General features: G+C 40.8%; 1 protein-coding gene across 1 annotated transcript in view; it reads left to right on the forward strand.

Moving 5' to 3' along the window:
* CAMK4 (calcium/calmodulin dependent protein kinase IV) overlaps positions 1-22,647 on the forward strand; it is a 312,068-nt gene that overhangs the window by 163,618 nt on the left and 125,803 nt on the right. The window contains exons 3-4 of the mRNA XM_050945920.1: positions 10,130-10,192; positions 10,866-10,948. Of these exons, the coding sequence (XP_050801877.1) occupies positions 10,130-10,192; positions 10,866-10,948 (146 nt within the window). The remainder of the gene's footprint in view (positions 1-10,129; positions 10,193-10,865; positions 10,949-22,647) is intronic.

The raw sequence follows: 22,647 nt of genomic DNA on the forward strand, positions 1-22,647 counted from the left end.
GCTTTTATTAACAACCGAAGTATTATAGTAATGGTTTCTTAAATTTGTTAAGACTGATTTTCACCTGTGCACTGCAGCTAGCTCCTGTGATCTTATGCTTCAGTTTCCAGCGTCATTATCCACAAAGACAAAAGTGACTTTGGTTTATGGAGACAGACAAGTATGTCGTTTGCTGCCAACAGTTATGACTTTCAGAATCTTAGTGGACCAGAAAATGTTCTGCATAGTTTATCTCCTTAACTTTGAAGACAGTTCTTCATTTCTCGGATAAAGTGACGAGTTATAAAGTAGTAGACAGCAGCAACATTGATACCATGGATTATGAAGTGCAAAGAACTGTTGAGTTATAATGTAGTTACTGCATTATCTCAAAACAATATGTATTATTTCTTAGGAACCATTCTAGTAAAGAGCAGGGGCAAGCCAATAACCAGTCCCAGAATGTACCCCACAGATACAGGGAAATGTAAATATACAACTTCAGTTGTTTGGTTTTATGTTACATTTGGTAAGTTAGAGGTATGTGCGTGAGACAGTGGGAAGGATTTCAGACCAGGGATGGTTTAAAGATAGAGAATTATGCTGTGGGGCAGCAATTGGGGGGAAAACCCAGGGTTCATTTGTTACAACTTCGTAACATTTCCGATTTGATCTGATGCAGACAGAACCAACTTTTGTAGGCCTGCGCAGGTTGCGGTGGCACCGTCTCAAACCGATGCAGACAATTCCAGCTTAGACAAAGACAAACTTTTCAAATGTACATGTGTGGCATAAACAGCAAAAGCCCAAGATTCTAAACAATGGGAGATGAGTGTTCAGAACCACCGGAAATCAGGCCACTTTTAGCTGGGTGCCTCAGTATGGAGTTAGCCATTTAACTGTATACACCCACATTTGTATGCCTCAGTTTCCATATCTGTGAAAAGGGGATAATAATACCTGGCTGCCTGACAGAGGGATTATGACAATTAAATTAGGGTGAAATCCTGGTATCACATTCCAGGGTGCTATCCAGACCAGTGAGAGGTTGTCATTCCTGTCCCTCAACCTTAGGTGCCTCACAATGCTTTGCTGTGGTAGCTCCCAAACAGCCTGCCAGCATGCAGGTCACACCCTGAGTGTCTGTGTATAGCTGCAGCCCTGCAGCTGCTCTGACCCTAGCAGCCTGTCAGCAAACACCAGACACACTCTGGCATCCACCAGCCTTGGTTATTACTTGCAGGGTAACCCCCAACATACTCCCAGTCCAAATTATCCCCAAAAGTGTGTTCTGCACTGTCCAGTCCTCTCCTGGAAAGTTCAGATATTAAAGGTCCCTTGCCCCTGTAAGGGGTCAGTATTCAACAGTCTGCTACTGTAACTGAAGTTACCAAACAGTTCGGTTTAAACACAGCACTGAATTGGTTTAGATTAAAAGTGAAACAAGTTTTATTAACAAAAGAAGGTAGGATTTTAAGTGAATTTAAGTATCGGGCATTAAAGTTGGAAATGGTTACAAGAGAAATAAAGATAAAATACTTTCTAGTAACCAAAACTCAATAAGCTAGACTTGGTTCAAGGTAAAATCCTTACCACATGATCCCAGCAACATGGCTGACTAAACTCTCAGGTCAGGATGTGCCCCCAAAGTCAAAGGGCTGGTTCCTTTATCGTCTTAGGTAGAAAAGAGATGATCTGGGGTGTTTTTGCCCCTTCCTTTTATAGTCTAGTCACTCCTTTGAAGTTGAACCTTCTGAAGATTACCCCCAAAGCAGAGCTTATTCAAACAGTAAAGAAGGCAAAAGGGAGATGAAGGAGGCTCTGTGCTCATTCTTCTTGCCTACGTTTGCTTAAATGAAGATTTGCTTTGCCTCCTGCCATTTCCCGGCTTTGCTGTCTCAAGGATCCTATTTACTACTTGTATGTAAACTGGGGTATACACACATTCCTTTGTTTAGGATAGGCCTGTTTAATAACTTTTGCCTAAGCACGGCTGTCTCATTTTGAACACGTGCTAATAACATCATAGAGGGGGAATTCATAACTTTACATATAATGTTGCTACATATATTTCATCACGATGTTATTGACCAGTGCATTATTAGTTTTCAAATGATAACTCACAAAGCATATTTTATACAAAGGTTCTTACAATAGCGCATAGGGTATTCACAGGGGTGCTTTTGGTCACACTTGGGTCCTGTTGAAGTCAATAGGAGTTTTGCATTAACTTCAGTTAATGCAGGATTTCAGCTTCAATGTTTGTAAAGTGCTGTATAAGTCCTAAAACTAACCAGAACACAGAGACATCTATCCAATGGCTGAGGGACCTAACTGCATCCAGAACCCCTGCTTATTTGGAAAATTGTTACTTGAAAAACTTTTGTAAATGTTTTCAACTATGCAGAAGCAAGTGGGCTCCACTCCTGCAGCAAGAAGCTGGCTGGGAAGAGCTCTAAAGACTACCTGACACACATACTCCACTTAAATAATTATTATCATAATTTATTTTTTGTATTTAATAGTGCTCACAGTGTGCTGAGTGCTGTCCAACCATACATGCAGATACAATCCTTGCCCCAGAGACTTGACAATCTGAGAGGACAAGCAATAACCGTAATGGGAGCTAAAGTGTTAAAATACACAATACATGTTTTTTTTTCTGTATGAATAAATCTCTCCTCAAATTGGCTCTCAACCTAGCCATTATGCACATAAGAATTGGATATATTTTGATTGTATCCCTGTCTTGCGTTCTCCATATACTGCCTATCTTGTAAGTTCTTTGGGGCAGGGAACATGTCTTCCTGTTCGTATAGATTGTGCCTGGTATATTGTGGATGCACACCAGAATACAAATAGGAATGAGAATGTAAAAGAAGAGTGCCATGTCACTCTTCATAACAATTCCTGCATCTTTATTGACTTTTTGTCAGTTTTGGTGTCTGCACAGATGAACCATGAAAGCATGCAAATAAAGGTATAAATAATTACACGCCAGCCCCAGTGCACTTTGCATGTATGTCTATGTTCCTGGAAACTTCCTGCCAACGGTCAGCAGTGAAGAACTAGTACAGGGGTCGGCAACCTTTCAGAAGTGGTGTGCCAAGTCCTCATTCGTTCACTCTAATTTAAGGTTTCGCGTGCCAGTAATGACCTTTTAAAAATGTTAAAATGTTCTTTCTATAAGTCTATAATACATAACTAAACTATTGTTGTATGTAAAGTAAATAAGTCTTTTAGAAAGTTTAAGAAGCATCATTTAAAATTAAATTAAAATGCAGAGTCCCCTGGATCGGTGGTCAGGACCAGGGCAGTGTGAGTGCCGCTGAAAATCAGTTTGCGTGCCGCCTTTGGCACACGTGCCATAGGTTGCCTACCCCTGAACTAGTAGGTAACTAGCTCATGTTAGCCTGAAAAAGCATTTTGTAAATTAAAGCAGACACACCAGTACAGCAAATACCTTTTTGGTTTGCTTTTAACTGCTTGCAGTATTAGACCTGGAGATGGGAAAACAAAGTTCAGTTAAGTTTCAGATTGTTAAGTCACCCAAAGCTGGCATTCACAAGCTAGTAAAAAACACATGGTAAGTTTTCAAAGGAAGAAGGGATTTTATGCCCAGAGACCGAATACTTTTGATGAGAACAATTGATCAGAAACATAGGCTTTGGCTACACTCACACTTTACAGCGCTGCAACTGGGGTGTGAAAAAACACCCCCCATAGCGCTGCAAGATACAGCGCTGTAAAGCGTCAGTGTAATCAGGGCAGCAGCGCTGGGAGCGCAGCTCCCAGCGCTGCACGCTACACCCGTAAGGGATGTGGTTTACATGCAGCGCTGGGAGAGCTCTCTCCCAGCGCTGCCGCTCTGACTACACTCACACTTCAAAGCGCTGCCTTTTAGAACAGATTAAAACCAAAGGATAATCTCTTGGTCATCCAAGGATAGTCAGTAAACTACTGTAACCAGCGAACGACTGGCAGCTAGCATTGATTTTACTACTACTTCGCAAAGGGTCTGATTCTGCAACACTTATACTCACTGCGTGGTATTTACTCATGAGAACAGCCCCGTTGGCGTACTCACATAAGTAGCACACAACATGTGAAAGAACTGTAGACTCAGGCTCAGAGAAATTGTCCTGGTTGATGTATGCTTTGAATTTGTAAAGTGCATCCAGGCAAAATCAAGAGTGGTTCTAGTTTTGTGAAAATGTGTTGGTCAGATGTTGATTTGCACAACTCAAACTAATTGTTCATATCTGGATGTCTTTTATCCAAACATTTGGGGTTGTGAGGTATTTTGGGATAAATGATTCATGCTTGGGCCCATTTTCACCTCCACAAATTCATACAAAAATATGTTAGCAGGAATTTAAATATGATTTTTAAAATATAATGTTTTAAAAATACTTATTTCTAAGTGCATAATTGTTTTCCTAGCAAAGTGATTGCCTTCAGGAATAGACAAACCTCAGTGAGAGAATTGTAGATGCTTGTATTCAGGATAAACATCTAGTGCCAAATTCAGACCTGATGTAAGTAGGTGCATCTTCCATGGAAGTGGCTGGACCAAATTAAGTGGTGACACGTGTTGTGGTACAAGTGGCACTTTTTGCATGTGAGTTGGTAAGAAAATGAATGTAAGAAGTAAAATAGTATTATCTCCCTAATGACTCTGGTATGTAGGCTGATACTGTTACCATACCGAGATTTTATGTTTTATAGATATAGATAGACAGACACAGACATATATTTCTGTTTGTAGGATTTATCCCCATAGCCATTTTTTGGTTATAGCTTTCCAGTCTGTTTACAAATATCTAACTGTTAGGTACTTACATGGCCCCCATTACTGTTGTATCTGAGCTCCTCATAGTCTTTTAACATCTTTACCTCACAGCATCCCTGTGAGATATGGAAGTTTCTTTATCGTTATTTGTCATTTGGGAAACTGAGGCACAGAGAGACTCCATGACTTGTTTGGTGTCACACAGGAAGTCTGTGGCAGAACAGGGAATTAAACAAGTCTCAAGCTAGTGTCCAAACTACTGGATTATCCTTCCTCTTTTAATATGTTGCCACCTAGAGGATAAAATCAGGATCCCGTTCCTTAAGCTCTTTATTATACTCTAGCACAGGGCCAGCCAGAGGATTCAAGGGGCCTGGGGCAAAGCAATTTTGGGGGCCCCTTCCATAAAAAAAATTGCAATACTATAGAATACTATATTCTCTTGGGGGCCCCTGTGGGACCTGGGGCAAATTGCCTCACCCTCCCCCCACCCCGGGGCAGCCCTGCTCTAGCAATGCCCATTTGGTTCCAAAAGGAAAACTCAGGCATGTCTACACTACAAATTACTTTAATATAACTAGCCTCAGTCATAATAATAATAATCCACACCCTTGAGTGATGTAATTTACACTAATCTAAGCGCCGGCATGGACAGTGCTATGTCAGTGGGAGAGCTTCTCCCACCAACACACGTACCACCTCTCGCGCAGGCAGGAGATTTTAAGCTGATGGGAGAACTCTCTCTGTCAGCTTAGTGTCTTCACCAGAAGTGCTACAGTGGTGCAGCTGTTATGTAGACATAGTCTTATTGCATACCTGTTGCCAGATATTCATAATGCATAAACGTGTCCAAAAATAGTGTACTGTTTGGTTTGATACCTACAGCATGCTGGAGAAAGTAGATTGCCACATTTAAATAGCTGTCATGGGGGAATAACTGCCTTGTACAATATTTTGAATTCATTTGCTTGATACCTACTGAGTTAGACAGACATTTTACAGAGAGTATGAAAACAAGTCCAGAATTCATCAATCTTAAACCTTTCTAGCTGGAAGGAATTGACTTTGAGAATATACGAAGTGTTTAAAGCCTGATCCTCCAAATCTTCACTCTCATAGGTAATCTTTACGCACACGATTAGCCTCATTGATGTCAAGGGATTGCTCATTTAAGTAATGGTTTGCAGATTATGCCCATACTTAGTATTTACAGTCACAGTCCCCTAGTTTTTATGTCAGCTCACAGGAAAATAGGCAATTGCCTTACCTGGAAGTCCTAAAAGATGTCCAGTGTACACACTTAAGACACTCACTGAATGCGAAGTTACTGACTTTATAATACTAGAAATACTTGTAATTTTTATAGGGCTGTGATGGCCCTTCACAACACTTTGTACTAAAAAGGCTTTGCACCACTGGGATTTAGATTCATTAATGTTATGTATCCATAGATTTTAAGATTAGAAGGGACCATCATGATCATCTAGTCTGACGTCCTGCATAACACAGGCCATAGAACCTTACCCAGTAATTTTTATATCAAGCCCATACCTTCAGTTTGAGATATAAGATAGCTTTTTAAAAGATATCAAGTCTTGCTTTAAGGATTTCAGTTATGAAGAATCCACCACAAACTTTTCTAAGTTGCTCCAGTGATTAATTGCCCCCTGTGTTAATTTTTTTTGACTTATTTATAACATTGAATCTTGTTATGCTTTCTTCTGCTAGATGAAAGAACCATCTGTTAGAAATCTCTTCCCCATGTTGGTATTTGTAGACCATGATCAAGTCACCTGGTAATCTTTCTTCCAAATAGCTGGTGCTTATTAAGGATATTTCTACAGAGCAGCTGAAAGGTATGATTCCCAGCTTGAGCAGATATACACAAGCTAGTTCTGCTTGAGTTAGTTCACTGAAAATATGTATGTGGCCAGGGTGGCATGGGCAGTGGCTCAGGCAACCCCCATCCCAGGTCCTAGATATGTACTTCTGTGGCTAGCCCATGCTGTCCCCCACCCCTGCCGGCCACACTGCTATTTTTAGAGGGCTAGCTTGAGCAGAGCCACTGTGTGCATGTCTGCCTGGGGAATTATACCTCCCAGCTGGTATGCAGACATACTCTTAGACAACTATCTTTGTTCTCCAGACTGCAAATCATTCTTTTAGCTTGTTTCTGAGCACATTCTTTTTGCAAAGTGGACACTAGAGCTGGACATGATATTCCATCAATGACCTCACTAATACAGAGGTAATACTACCTCCTTACTTCTACTTCATAGTATCCAGCTTATATATCCAAGTATTGCATTCACCCTTTTAGCTACAAGATTGCTGATTGTCTCCCATGACCCCAAAGTCCTTTTCAGAGTCACTGCTTTTCAGAATATAGTTTCTCATTTTATAAGTGTGTCCCACATATATTATTGTTAGATGTATGACCTTGGGTTTGGCTGTGTTAACAGGCATGCTGTTCAAATGAATCCATCTAATCAAGTGATCCCGATTGGTCTGTGTAACTGACTGATCCCCTTAATGATTTACCACTCTACCAATTTTTTTTTGTAATTTTGCAAATTTTACCAGCACTGGTTTTATATATTTCTCTAAATCATTGATAAAGTTATTGAATAATAATCAGCTGAGATCAGTTCCCTGCAGCACATTGCTAAAAACATCTCCTTTCAATGGCAATTCACCACTTACAATACTTTTTGAAATCTAGCGGTTAATGCTAACAAAACTATTTATTGTTCAGGTAATGCTGCTTCTTGAGCAACAGGAAACTCCCCTCGTTGTGGAGATGAGTATACAGCCTGAGAGGGCATGCCACCTGTGAGAGAGAATGTAGACACCCATAATGCAATAATGATGAAAACTGCCACATGTATAACCCGGTATCCCTTGTCTCTGCTGTGGCATAAGCCTGCATGGCCTGTGCCGGGATGATAAGCTCCCTACATTTTTTTTTTCAAGTGGGGCACAATCAGAACATGAATACAAAGATGTTGCTTCCAATGCAGTGTGGGTCTTTGGGAGGACTTATACTTTGAGGTCAGTTTGATTGACGCGTTCTGTGAGTAGTCTCAATTGATTACTTTTACTGACGTTTATCTGACTTGCTACCGTGAAGCAGCTTTACAGCGAAGTCCACACAGCGTTTTCATTCGACTATTTCTGTGCCTTTTCATTTTTGCCTTTTCGTGCTGGTCGGACAAGGGGACCCCTTCACGGTGTCTCTTCAAGGTTGCTCTTTTTTGGTCTTCTGTCAGAGCAAACTAAAATGAGCAGTTTCAAGGAAGGACTATAGGTCTAATTCTGTACTTGCATACACCACCTTCGCCTCAGTGTAACACTATAGACTCTAGCTGATTTACACCTATGTAAGTGAGAGGAGAATTGAGCCTTATATCTGCTGTAATTTTGAAAATGAAAAATATTTGAAGCTTGTTGTCACTGGAAAAACAACTGTTGCATTTGTTCCTGTTGAAGCAAAATGTTTCCCTACAATCGAGGTAAAAGTTTACGAAGCTTGTGTTTATGCAGAGTGCTGCCTCTTTCCAGATGGTATCCTGCTTCTATAACATGAAGAACAGGAGTACTTGTGGCACCTTAGAGACTAACAAATTCATTTCAGCATAAGCTTTCGTGAGCTACAGCTCACTTCTTCGGATGCATAGAATGGAACACACAGACAGGAGATACTTATACATACAGAGAACATGAAAAGGTGGAAGTATGCAACCAACTGGTATGCGTACTTCCACCTTTTCATGTTCTCTGTATGGATAATATCTCTGTATGGATAAATAAATCTCCGGTTTGTGTGTTCCATTCTATGCATCCGAAGAAGTGAGTTGTAGCTCACGAAAGCTCATGCTCAAATAAATTTGCTGGTCTCTAAGGTGCCACAAGTACTCCTGTTCTTTTTGCGGATACAGACTAACATGGCTGCTACTCTGAAACCTGAAATATAACATGAAGGCTTTGTAAAACATTTGTTTCTTTCTTTCTATCCACAATCATAAGTACTCAAGAATATGCCTCCATAGTACAGGCACAAATCTTGAGTATAAAGTTCCACTTGTTCGTCAGGCAACTTTCTACCTTACAGGGTAAAATTCCCTTGGATAACATTGAGTTCTTGTGTGAAACAAAACAAACAAAAAACAGTCCCTCTCTGCATGATAGCTAATGCAACAGGACCATGTGTTTAAAAAAAATAGTTATGTCACAAATATTTTTAGAAACTGTGGTAGGAAATGGAAAAGCTATCATTTCTGAAGGTCTGTACAAGAATAGTGAAATGCATTTGAGGGTGGAATCCTTCATATTTCTCATTCTCTTTTAATATAACAGGGTTACCTTGATCCATGTTGGCTCTTCGTTTTATGAAAGCATCTGTTAGTAGGACTGTTACTCCATCAACTTACTGATTACTTTAGCTAAATAAATAAAATAAACCTCATGACATGTTTTCAAACTTAACAGGTTTTTTTTTCTTGTGCACTTCAGTAACTGAGTATGATGGGGTACACAGACCCTCTCCAAACCTGGAAGGGGTTAACCCTCTTCCTAGGGCTAGTAGGAGCACAGTTGTCATCCTGCGTGAATGACTCTGCGGTGCAGTAGGGCTGGACCAGCTGTGGGGAATTGGTCCTCAGCTTTACTATAAGTGAGATGTGCTGCAGGGGAGATGGAAACTGAATCTGGAGCAAGATTTTGGAAGAGTGTGGTTGTTGAGCAGCAAATGGGAGGAGGGTTCTTCTCAGAATTTAATTGAAATGAGGTGCGCCTGTATACCTTTGCTTTAGAGGTGTCTCTGAAACAAGTCAAACCTTACACCTTGATTTGGGCTCCAGCTAAGGGATGTTTGCCCCGTACAGGGAAATAACATCCTTTACATTCAGCTTTTAATTTTATAGCAAAATATACCACAAAGGTATAAACTCCACCTAAGCGTGAAGAATCCTTTCCTTCCCGACTAACCTAACACACACGGTTAAACACATCATGTTGGGCCACATTCATCCCCTGGTGTAATGGAGATGCACAGGGGCAGAATAGCAAATACAGTCTCTAGCCTCTTTTTCAGGCTTGTCTTTCATATGTTTGTGGTCTTGCATGGGCTTGCAACAATGTGAATGTTCTAGAGAGAAAATTTACATTATTCCAGAGCATGGGCAAACTCTCATTCTCTTCTATACAGAGGGAAAATTACCTGTTAGACTTCAGTGCGAGAGACACAAATCATTCTAAGAAATCTAGCAATCTGCTCATGGACATTTTCCTGTAATGCAATCAGATGTTTCTCAGATGAGTATTGCAGTCACATTTCACAAATCTTTTTCTTTTAACCAGGTAGACAAGAAAATTGTTCGAACTGAAATAGGTGTTCTCCTTCGCCTCTCGCATCCAAACATTGTAAGTGGGTATTTTTACAGTATTTCACTGTTTCCTCTCATTAACAATGTATTCAGTTTCTGAGACTGCAGTATTGATCTTTATAGCTCACATTGTATGCTAATATATGAGGCTTTGATTAAAGATCTGGGTTTTTATCCAAGATCATTGGGTCAGAGTTACATTTTAAAGTAAATTATTTATTTAAAGTTTCTGCCAAGTAGCGAGACAGAATTTACAAAAACAAGCCTTTTGCTTAAAGGGGAAGCTGGCAGAAAAGGGATAAGTAGAACCAGCTGGTAGTGTCATGCTTGTTAGTCCCTGGAGGGAGGGAAAGCCTTGCGTTTGTCTTCAGGGAATTCCTCTGTAAGACTCATGAAGAGGTGCTGATGGGCCTTAAAGCAGTCTCTAATCTTCCTGCATTTGAGAGAGGGTTGCTGAGTTTTGAGAGCTGAGTGTAGGGATGAAAGAAAGAGGGATCCCAGAGGAGATAAAAAGAAGCAAAAAGAAATAATTAAGTGCCATAAACAATACTTACAATAAATTGATTAACTGATCTGAGTGTGAATCGTGTAATCACTTAGTACCATCTTCCACTTCACTACAGTCCCCTACTTGTAGTCTATTGTACAGGGCCTGGACTCAGTTGGAGAGAAATCAGAAAATAATTGCTGTGTTTGGTATCTTTTCCCAGATTAAACTGAAGGAGATATTTGAAACCCCCACAGAAATCAGTCTTGTTCTGGAGTTGGTCACAGGAGGGGAGCTATTTGACAGGTGGGTGATCTATACGCACTGCACCCCATAGCATGCACAAGGAATTTTGTGGTGTTCACCTTACAACGCATTTCTCAACAAGGGTATGATCCTTCAAAATTTGCCCTCCCTCTTCCCGAGTAATCCTTACCTCAGTAGTCATTGAAGTAGTTCCATCTGAGTGAAGACTACTTACATGAGTAAAAGTCTGCAGGATCTGGCTCCAAGTGGGCATCTGGAAAAGGTTTCTCATTGGAGATTTTTTTTAAATTAAATACCAATTAAGTAAAAAATGGAGGAAAGTCAAATTCTAAATAGCATGTCATGTTGGAGGAGGGGACTCACCCGGCAAACATTAAAACAAGGGTAATGCAAACAGTCGGAAGGCGAACAGGGAAGCGGTGTGCTGTGCAGAGAAGTGAGAGGGACACTGGGAAGAGAGCAGAAAAAGTGCTAGGCAAAAATCAGGTAAATAGTAGATAGAAGAGGGAAATGTCAGATTAAAAAGTTGATCAACTGAGCTGTGAGAGAAGCCCTTCCCCCCATTTAGCACTTGATTATATCTGGGAAAATTCTGTACATTTGTAAAAGATTCTGCAAGAAAATTGGTAAATTCTGCAGGTGATTTAATGATAATGCTTCACAACCCAAAACATGTTGGTGTCTGTATATAAAATTATGAAAAATCCTGTAACCTAATCTTTTTGGTATTGTTTAGTGCTGGGGTTTCTTAAGAGAGCTATTTATTCTTGTTTTAGAGCAAAACACACACAAAGCCTTCATTGCTCATTTGTTGAATAAATCAACTGTACTGCTGAACTAATCTACTGATGAACAATGCTTTCTAAATCGTGCAGGATCAAGATATTTTATCTTCTCTCCACTAAGCTTAACTGTTTAATATTTAAATAGAATATGATATAAGTATGCATTAAAGAAATGGAGTGTGAAAAGCACTTTGATTTGGGGAAACACAAACTTGTCCTTTTTCTATGGATAATAGTTCCTGCATAATAATCAAAGCAATAAGCTCAACATGAGCAGTTTCTGAATGCAGCAGAAGCAAACCCTTCTCTCACTCCTTCAATTCAGAAAGAAGAAAAGTGGGCATGCATGTGCATACACATGCCATATCCAGTCACAGCAATGAGGCAAATCATAGTGTCAGTTAAACCATTAGAATCCAGTAAGCTAGCATGCAAGGAGACTGAACCGTCATATTTATCCATAGAGAGACTTGTATGGCAGGTGTTTGTAGAGTATCTGTCAAACCTTAGTCCCAGATTTGGACCTTAGCGTCCAAAATATGGGGGTTAGCATGAAAACCTCCAAGCTTAGTTACCAGCTTGGACCTGGTACTTGCTGCCACCACCCAAAAAATTAGAGTGTTTTGGGGCACTCTGGTCCCCCTGAAAAACCTTCCCTGGGGACCCCAAGACCCAAATCCCTTGAGTCTCACAACAAAGGGAAATAATCCTTTTCCCTTCCCCACCTCCAGGTGCTCCTGGAGAGATACACAGACACAAGCTCTGTGAATCTAAACAGAGGGAGTCCCCCCTCTATAATTCCAATCCTGGAAACAAAAGCACTTTCCTCTTCACCCAGAGGGAATGCAAAATCAGACTAGTAAATCTAACACACACAGATCTCCCTCTGACTTCTTCCTCCCACCAATTCTCTGGTGAGTACAGACTCAATTTCCCTGAAGTTTCCCAGAAAAGAAAACTCCAACAGGTCTCAAAAAGAAAGCTTTATATAAAAAAGAAAGAAAATACATAAAAATGGTCTCTCTGTATTAAGGTAACAAATACAGGGTCAATTGCTTAAAAGAATATTGAATAAACAGCCTTATTCAAAAAGAATACAAATCAAAGCACTCCAGCAACTATAGACATGTAAATACCAAAGAAAAGAAATCATATAACTCACTATTTGATCTTTGTCCTTACAACTTGGAAACAGAAGATTAGAAAACAGAAATCACTTCTCAAAGCTGAGAGAAAAGCAGGCAGACAAAGACTTCAGACACAAAATTCCCTCCACCCAGAGTTGAAAAAAATCCTGTTTCCTGATTGGTCCTCTGGTCAGGTGGTTCAGGTGAAAGAGACATTAACCCTTAGCTATCTGTTTATGACAGTATCATGGAAAAGGAAATATGGACATGCCAAAGAAACGGTTAGTTGGTCTGTGAACAACAATAATTTGTGAGGTTGGGCGTGCTGCTACTATCTCAACGTACGGTAGCTGAATGCAGCCCAACTTTGAAGACTGTCTGGGACTTGCGTTCACTGTGGAAGTTGGGATTTCATGCTCTAACATAATGAAGTTTTCACATGAGAGCAGCCTTTTTCCATAGGCTGTAATTTTTTTCTCAGGACTGGGCCCTCCATGAAATTTTACACTTGAAGTAACAAGTCAGCTTCTACAAACTGCTTCAATTAGCAATCTTGTAGACGGAGCTGGGCAAAGAGGTTTCGCCAGTGCTTAGAATCATGGTGCACCCTTCTGATACTGGTGATGAGCACCTCTGGAAATATTTGCAGTAAATTTTCATTCTACATGTGATTTGAAAAATCATCAAGTGTTATTTTGCATCAATTATTTTTAACAAAAGGCATTGGCTTCCTCTCCAGCAGAAGTATGAAAATTGCACTAGATTCATAGATTCCAAGGCCGGAATGGACTCTTGTGATCAGCTAGTTTGACCTCCTCTATAACACAGGCCATAGAACTTCCTAAAATAATTCCTAGAGCATCTCTATGGCGTACATTTTTTATTCTTAGATCTCTACATTTACATTTAGCCATTATTTGCACCCAGCTTTCCTACAGATCCAGATTGATCTGTATCAGTGACCCATCCTCTTCATTATTTACCACTTCCCCAATATTTATGTCATCTGCATAGTTTCAGTGATTATTTTGTTTTCTTCCAGGTCACTAACAAAAATGTTAAATAGCATAGGGATGAGACCTGCAGGATATCACTGGAAACATACCCATTTGATGATAATTCCCTGTTTACAAGTATATTTTGAGACATATCAGTTAGCCAGCTTTTTAATGCATCTAATATGTGCTATGCTAATTTTATATCATACAAGTTTTTTAAACAAAATATCATGCAGTATCAAGTCAAATGTCTTACAGAAGTCTAAGTCTATTACATCAACACAAATACCTTTATCAACCAACCTTGTAATTCATCAAAAAAAGATAACTGGTCAGTTTAACAAGCTCTGTTTTACATAAACCCATGTTCATTTGCATTGTTTATTTTACCCTCTTTTAGTTCTTTATTGGGAGAGGCCCATATCAGTTGCACCATTAGCATACCCGGGATAGATGTTAGGCTGACAGGCCTATAATTACCTAGGTCATCCCATTTACCGGTTTTAAATATTGGCACAACATTAGCTTCCAGACTTCTGGAACTTCCCCAGAGAACCATGAGCATTAACACTCCAATGAGCTCTTTTAAAACTCTCAGATGTGAGTGATTTGGATCTGCTGAATTTAGAAGCTGCTGTTTTATGAGATACCAGTGTTATAGACAGAGTGTTAACATATATGACATGACTACATCATCTGTTTTTTTCCCAAATACAGAATAGAAATATTTATTTAACACTGTCTTTTCTGCATTATTATTGATAATGCTAACATATCCATCTAGTAATGGACCAATACCAGTAGGATTCTTTTTGTTCCTAATATACTTTAAAAGCTACTCCCTATTGACTTTAATTCTCTTGGCCATAGAGTTCTCCTTGTGTTCCTTTGCTTCCCTTATCAATTTTGTACAACTACAGTTTTCTGGTTTATATTAATTAATATCAATTTTCCCTTTCTTCCATTTGTTATGTTTGTTGTTTTTTTCCTCTTCCCCAGTAAACCAGGTGTTGTTTTTTCTTAAGCAATATGGCCTTCCTCCTCAGTTGGGGGATTGCGGCTTTTTGTGCGTCGAGTAACCGTTCTTAAACAATTCCCAATTATCATTCACATTTTTTTGGTTTTAAATTCTTCCTCTCAGGAATCTAATATACATTAGCTGTTCCTTCTCCCTTCTGTCTGTGTGAAGAGACGGGATTAACAGTAATACTGTGGTGCTGAAGTAAGGTAGCTGCCCTGCAGGTTGTAGTGATGTGAGAAGTTTGTCTCAAAGCAGGAGTCTATCTTCTCAGGTCCCATTTCTTCACTCACTTTCCCTTTTTTCTTCACCCATTTCTTAATCCACTTCTCTTGCCTCCTTATTCCCTTGCATTTTCACTCACCAGCTCTTGCCTCCACCTGGCTTCTCTCCTTTCCCCACATACCACCTTTTCTTTTCTCCCCTACTGTTTCTTTAGCCTCACATCTTTCTCCTACATACTGTATTTTTCTTAAATGAAGGAAATGTGCTGACCTACCTTTAGGATGCCTTCCGTATTCTGCCTTATGCATGTATATGGCTCCCATTACCATAGTATCTGAGCACCTCACCATAATGTATTTCTCCTCACAACACTCTTTTGTGCTAGTGAGGTACTTCTAGCTCCATTAACAGCTGGGGAACAAAGGCACAGAGAGACTCAGGGTATGTCTACATCTACAATTTTGCAGCGCTGGTTGTTACAGCTGTATTAGTACAGCTGTATAGGGCCAGCGCTGCAGAGTGGCCACACTTACAGCAACCAGCGCTGCAAGTGGTGTTAGATGTGGCCACACTGCAGCGCTGTTGGGCGGCTTCAAGGGGGGTTCGGGGAACGCGAGAGCAAACCGGGGAAGGAGACCAGCTTCGCCGCGGTTTGCTCTCGCGTTCCCCGAACCACCCTGCAAACCGCAGGGAAGGAGACCTGCTTGCTCGGGGTTTGGGGAACGCGAGAGCAAACTGGGGAAGGAGACCAGCTTGATTACCAGAGGCTTCCTCAGGTATGCTGGGATACCTGCTTATTCCACAAAGGTCAAGAAAAGCGCTGGTAAGTGTCTACACTTGATTACCAGCGCTGGATCACCAGCGCTGGATCCTCTACACCCGAGACAAAACGGGAGTACGGCCAGCGCTGCAAACAGGGAGTTGCAGCGCTGGTGATGCCCTGCAGATGTGTACACCTCCTAAGTTGCAGCGCTGTAACCCCCTCACCAGCGCTGCAACTTTGTGATGTAGACAAGCCCTCAGTGACTTGTTCAAGTTTACGCAAAACATCTGTAGTTGAACAAGGACTTGAACCAGGTCTCCTGAGCCAAAGGCAAGTGTCCTAATCACTGAACCAGTCTACCTCCCCCCAATGCACGGGTTGTGCATACTGTAGGAGTGTGTCATCAACTGAACTGTATTTATGGATTTAGCCAAGAGTTTGTACTAGAACAAACTTCATTTTTATCCACTTCAAATTTAGAGTTTGGGCAGCAATAATTATAAAGCCACAATTCTAAGGTTGAATTGAAAAATGCACTTAAATAGGAGAATTGAAAACTAAAATATTTCCTTCCCAAACTCCTCCTGCTTACTGAATTGGCAGGACTGAAGTTTTTGTGATGTTTTAAGTGATAAAGTTACTTGTTTTTAACATGCTCACTGTAAGAGACTTGTTTTTGAAATGTTGGATTAGTTGGATAACATTTCTTCAAGTACCTTTATTAAATATTGACAAACCTTAAAAACATCAAACTTTCCACATTTATTCATCTTAATAATGTTTCTAGAATAAGCTATGGTGAGAAAATTAACTTCTGCACAGTAAAGGAATTATCCCTATGCCTCTTCCAAGGCATCTGCTGCCTAATTGAAGCTATCCACGCACAGCTATTTACATGTCAGGTGTCCCTTTACTATACTTCTGGGACTTATCTGCAATACCTGCTTTCCCACCATCTTTCCAATTACCATAGTATTTGAACTACACATGAACAATTTCTTTTCTCATCTGCTTTTACCTCTTCATAATGCCCAGAATACACACACGAATCTGGTTGCACATTTGTTCTCTTGTAGCCATAATGCTGCATCTAAACACTCACAGCTGGTGTCAGATTAGTTCTCCAGTATCATCACACTGGGACTATTCATGCACTATTGGTTTCATACCACTCTCATATGAAAAGATCTGTGCAGTAATAAAATATACATAGCCTTGAGAACTCCTTATCTATCATACATAATACACCAATAAATATACTCACAGATAAGTATAAGAAATCAAAATGTGCTGTCATTATTATAATTCTTCAGTTATATTTTCAAAAACAAGAGAAATTCAAACACTGAAAGATCAGTCTTAATTCTGACTCAGCTGAATTCTATTATAAAAAAAAATCCGAAAACCTTCCCGAATTTTATTTCTCAAACTTTAAAAATCACCTTCGCCTTCATAATATTTAAATAAATTAATTCACATACAACATGTTACCAAAACATAGCAACTTGAACTGTAACCATGTCTGATAAGTTGGTATGGCTTATGTGTTGTGCATTTGTCATCAAAATACACACTTGTGTTGACATTGCTGATAACTTTTGCCATTCTGATAACGGAACAGATAATGCTGTGCTTCTGGGGTATGGCAAGTTTAACTTAACACTGTACAGAAGTCTCAGACGTGTGAGACCAAATGCTGGATCAGATCCTTTCCTGCATTGTGCTGCTCTGGCTCCAGTTCTGTGTAGCTGCTTTAAAGCCAATGGAACTGGCCACTGGGGGATTCCCTCATGTGTGGCAGCTTCTTTACCAAACCCTGCCCATTCACCAGTGCAGAGAACATGACTGAGGCTTCCCTTCATCGCACCCTTCCATGGCTGCCAAAAGACCCTCCTTGCCAGACAATGTAAATTTGAGCAGTACTAAGGTTGCTCTAATCAAGACTGGCATCTGGCCTAGTGGGCCACCGGATTTGGGAAGGAGAGCACAAAGCATACTTTCGTACCCCTTCCTCACCCCATAGCTGCAGTGAGTGATGCTTAGCTACAGCTGAGGGGCTGGTCATTTATATTTCTCCTGAAGATTTTGGCTGGGGAGAGGAGAGATTAAATCAGTTCTTGAAAGTAATTTCTCCTTTGGATGACTTCACGCTGAGCAAAAATGCAGTGGTAATTCCTGTAAATAAGCTCTGGGTTATTTTAAAATGTAGATAATCAGAAGATAGAGCCTGGCAGCTTTTCTCATCCATTTATTGTAACAGGAGAAATCTGAGTTAATCCTGATAGCTTTACTCTTAAAGTGCCTTCAGAGTGCTTCGGCAATGTCTTGAATTTTAGTTCAAATATGCAGAGTCAAACTCTTTTATCTGAATCAAAAGCCACAGTAGGAAAAGAGTTTAGGCCCTATTACTTCAAAGGAATGCAAATTCCTTTTTTGATTCTTTCAGTGCATCGAAGAGCTCCTGATGGAACCATATTGCCCTCTTACTATTCTTCTTGTCTTTCCTTCACATCAGAATAGTGGGCAGTTGTGTATTTAATATGGTCTCCTTGAGAAATTGCCAGCTCTCCTGAACTACTCTATCCCTTCCCATAATTCTCTGTTTGTTAAAGTCTACTTTTTTTTAAAAGTCCATTGTCCTTATTCTGCTGCTCACACTCCTTCCTTTCCTTAGAATCATGAAATCTGTCATTTCATTATCACTTTCTCCCAAGGTGCCTTTTACATTCAGATTTTCAATTCTTCCCTGTTAATCAGAATCGGGTCTAAAATGGCTGTCCCACTGGTTATTTACTCCACTTTCTGAAACAAGAAGTTGGCCCCAAACATTCCAAGAACTTATTAGACAGTTTGTGTTTTGCATGTTACTTTCCAACAGATGTCTGGGTAGTTAAAGTCCCCAGTTACTTCCTGTTCTTGTGCTTTGGATATTTCTATTATTTGTTCTAGAAATACCTCATCCACCTCTTCTTCCTGATTTGGTGGTCTATAGTAGAACCCCTACCATGAGGTCACCCCAATTTTTCCCCTTATCTTTATCCAGAGACTTTCAACCTTCTTCTGGGCCTCAGAACTGGTGTCTGTATTCTTGATATATAATCCAGCATCAACCTTTGTCTCCTCCTTTTCGTGGAGGTGTGCATGAGCCGCCCTGCCTTGGGAATACGTGGCTACTCTTCCTCACTTTTTACTCTGTATGTCCTCCCTGAACAAGCTATACCCCTCTGTACAAATATTCCAGTAATAAGATTTATCCTGTTCAGTCTCTGTGATACCAGTTAAGTCATAATTTAGCTTATGTACTATTATTTCCAGTTCTTTCTGTTTATTCCCCATACTCCATTCCCCCACTAATTTCCACTTTTGTTGCTCCTATGATCCTGCTGTAATTTTCCATGTCCTTCCTGAATGTCTAGTTCTCTGTTAAGGTCACCTGTTTTATGCTCACCTGTGGACTTTTGTCACCTACCCTCTTTGAACCTACTTTAAAACCCCCCTCACTAGGTTGGCAAGTCCATGTCCTCAAGATGTATTTTCCCCCTTCTTGGTCAGGTGGCTCCATCTCTTCCCAGCAGAACTCCTTCATGGACACCCCACCCCATGCTTGAAGAAGGCAACATACCTCCTGGGAAAGGAGTCACTGACCACTGCCACGCTTTTTCTCCTTCTCCTTCTCCTCTTGGGGGTGGTGTACATGAGCCTCCTAGCCTTGGGGACCATTGCAGTCTGCTCCTCACCTCCTGTTGCCAGTATTGCATACTGGTTCTTGACTGCGATGGATGGGGAACATGGATAGATGGGTGAAGCATAGTCTGCTGCCTGAAGAGGCCAGCAGCCAGTCTCTCTTCCCCATAGAGCAGCTGGTGGTTCTTCCTCTTCTGGTGCTGCTGTAGTCTTCTCTAGTCAGCTAGCATCCTCCATCCTGAACATCTCCATGTGCATCCTGTCAATGAATTCCTCGTGCTCCTGAGTGCTAGTCCGACAAACTTCTTCCTGCAGTTGTCTTACATGCTTCCTGAGGGGGGACTCCAACAAACCCCTCTAACACTGGATGGCTCCTTCTGCCTAGCTTTTGCTGATGGGCACATGCAGGCCACATTCGCAGCAAGTCAAGAGCAGGACCTGGCTTGAAGCTTCCAGGGTCAGGATGCTGTCTGCGTGGGGCCTCCTTTGTTTTCCTCCTTTTGTGAAGTATCTGCAAGTTGATGTAAAACTACCTCCCTGCCTTCCTTTATTAGCAAACACAGCTGGCTAACTACCTTTTAGTCTCTTTCGTCTCACTAGCCGTGTTTCACATGACATCCTCAATCATTTTTCTATTTCGTTTCTGCCCCTTTCATAATAATGACATTGCCCCTTATGTCTGGTCAATGAGCTTTTCTTTTCCTCTGTCTTTTACCCCTCTTTACCCTCTCTCTCTTTAAGTAAGCATAGTATGGTGGTTGATACTGTTAACTACACCGCTACCTTGATATAACGCCACCCTATAAAACACAAATTTGGATATAACACGGTAAAGTAGTGCTTGGGGAGGGGGCTGCGCACTCCGGTGGATCAAAGCAAGTTCAATATAACACGGTTTCACCTATAACACGGTAAGACGTTTTGGCTCCCAAGGACAGCGTTATATCGAGGTAGAGGTGTGCCATGAACTTTCATTGACATGCTTCTCAGTCACCTGGTACAGTTCATTAGACTCTTAGCACCCTGTTTTTCTGGCTTTGCTCTTGCCTATTAAATGGTTTCTCTATTATGATAGACAATAGTAGATTTTAATTTGCTGCTATACCTGCCTGCTGTAGTATTGTTCTTGACCCTCCACTGTCTCTGCCTTTTCCCAGGCTCACCAATTTTCTGAAATAAATCTCAGATTATCTTTTCTAGTCAGATGTTATTCATATTTATTTCCTTCTAACTGTATCACTCTCATCTCACTATCTCTATACCTTAATTTCAACATTTCCTGGCTGTACTACTAATTTCTTTTTACTCAAATACCAAAACCATATGTTCTGAAAATTGGTACAAATAGTTCTTGTTACCCCATTTCCTGCCTCAACTCAGATCTACTTTGTCCTACTCAAACCCTTCCCCCTCACATTCCCTTTATTCTGAGCAACTAAGACATCTTGACCACTAATTCTTTTGCTGCTGCTTTCACCCACAGCTGGAAAACTGCCCAATGTCTTCTCCAAAATATTGTCTACACTTGACACAATCTAAATCACTCGCATGGTAAAAAATCTAGAATACTGTAGATTTGAGCTAATATCACATGTTTTTGTGGAGTTTCCAGAAAACCAAATATGGATGATGTGGTTCTGGAGAGCTCCCCTTTTGCAGAGATGGCTAACACAGTGGAAATGTGGTGTGGGAAAGGCCAGTTTTGGGGCCTTCTGAAACCTACAGGCCCACCTCTTTTTCCCTGGTTCATGGGAATTAGCAATGGAAAGTCCCATAGTTTCCTCTTCACCTGTATTGTTTTCCACTAACCACTGATGTGTGGATCACTTAGCATATCACTGATTTAGTAACAGATTCCCCCTGTCTGAGCTACGCTTTGTACAGGAAGTGGAGGAGGAGTCAGGGAACTGGTTAGGGCTCCCTTATTCTGTGGGGCAGCTGTGCTTCACCCAGCATGAGTTAGAGCAACCCTACAGTTGCCCTAATTTTCAACAGCAGGATATGGTCCCTAAAGAACCACAGACCTGCTGAGGATCAGCACAGAGCTCTGACCTGGCATGCCCCAGACACTTCTGTATATTAGGTGTTGGGAAGGCAGCTGGTAGGCAAGCTGGCTTTACTCATTTGAAAGCTCTCCACTGCCTGCTTGTAATTGTGAGCCTGGCTCTTAATGTTTTGAACAGCTCATTGGGTATCTCTTAACATCGGTGACTGTAGTGATGAGACCCTAGACTAATGACAAAGTAGGGAACTGTGCATGTATAGATTTGCTAATGCAATTTGGTACTTAGTTGCTCTCAAGTGTTTTGTAATGATGTGTTTTAACACTTTAATTATACACGGTCAATACCTTGTTATCTCTGTCACTGGGTTAAAGTAAATTTTATTGTTTGAACTATTTTTTTCAGAGTAACAAGAGTCCAAATTCAAATAACTCTCTGTAAATGACTGTAGAAAGCAATTGTTTACAATACAATTAGGACACAGTTTCTTCCTGATGCACTTAGAAATAGCTGCAACATTAGGTATCAAAACACAAATAGCATTACAAATGAAGAAGCACCTCATCTAAGCAATGCTCCTGGCACCGCTGTAATACTGCTTGGCATAAAAAGGAATGCATCTTTGTGCTCCACTGAGAGATGAGAATCTGAGTGTTTCACTGGCTGTTTGCCACTTTCAAAATGTCAACTGCTAAAATATTAAAGTCTCACTGTTTCTTTGCCCTGTTGAAAGAGATTGTTCAGCATTTCATTCAAAAGGTCCTTCCACCTCACCCTGGCCATCTGTCCCTGGGAGTTCACAGGAGTCATTAGCATGGGCAATTATAGTCAGGACAAAGCGTATATTCCTCGTAGCTCTCTGGGTAGCGGAACCTCATTCAAAGTAGATGAAAGTCAGTGTGTTACACACAAGGTCTATGAAGCACTTCAGTTTGTTAAGTAATAGTGTGAAGACTGACTCCTGGTGATCTCAACCTCACATACAAACATGCTCTCTTGTCTACCTAGGCGCATGGCCACATTGTTGCAATATGGGCCTGATCCAGTTCCCATGGAAATCAGTGGAGAGACACACCCATTGACTTCAATGGGAATGGGATCAGGCCTTATCTGATTGCTTCACAATCAAGAATGA

Source organism: Gopherus flavomarginatus, chromosome 3, assembly GCF_025201925.1.
Source record: "Gopherus flavomarginatus isolate rGopFla2 chromosome 3, rGopFla2.mat.asm, whole genome shotgun sequence".
NCBI lineage: Eukaryota > Metazoa > Chordata > Testudines > Testudinidae > Gopherus > Gopherus flavomarginatus.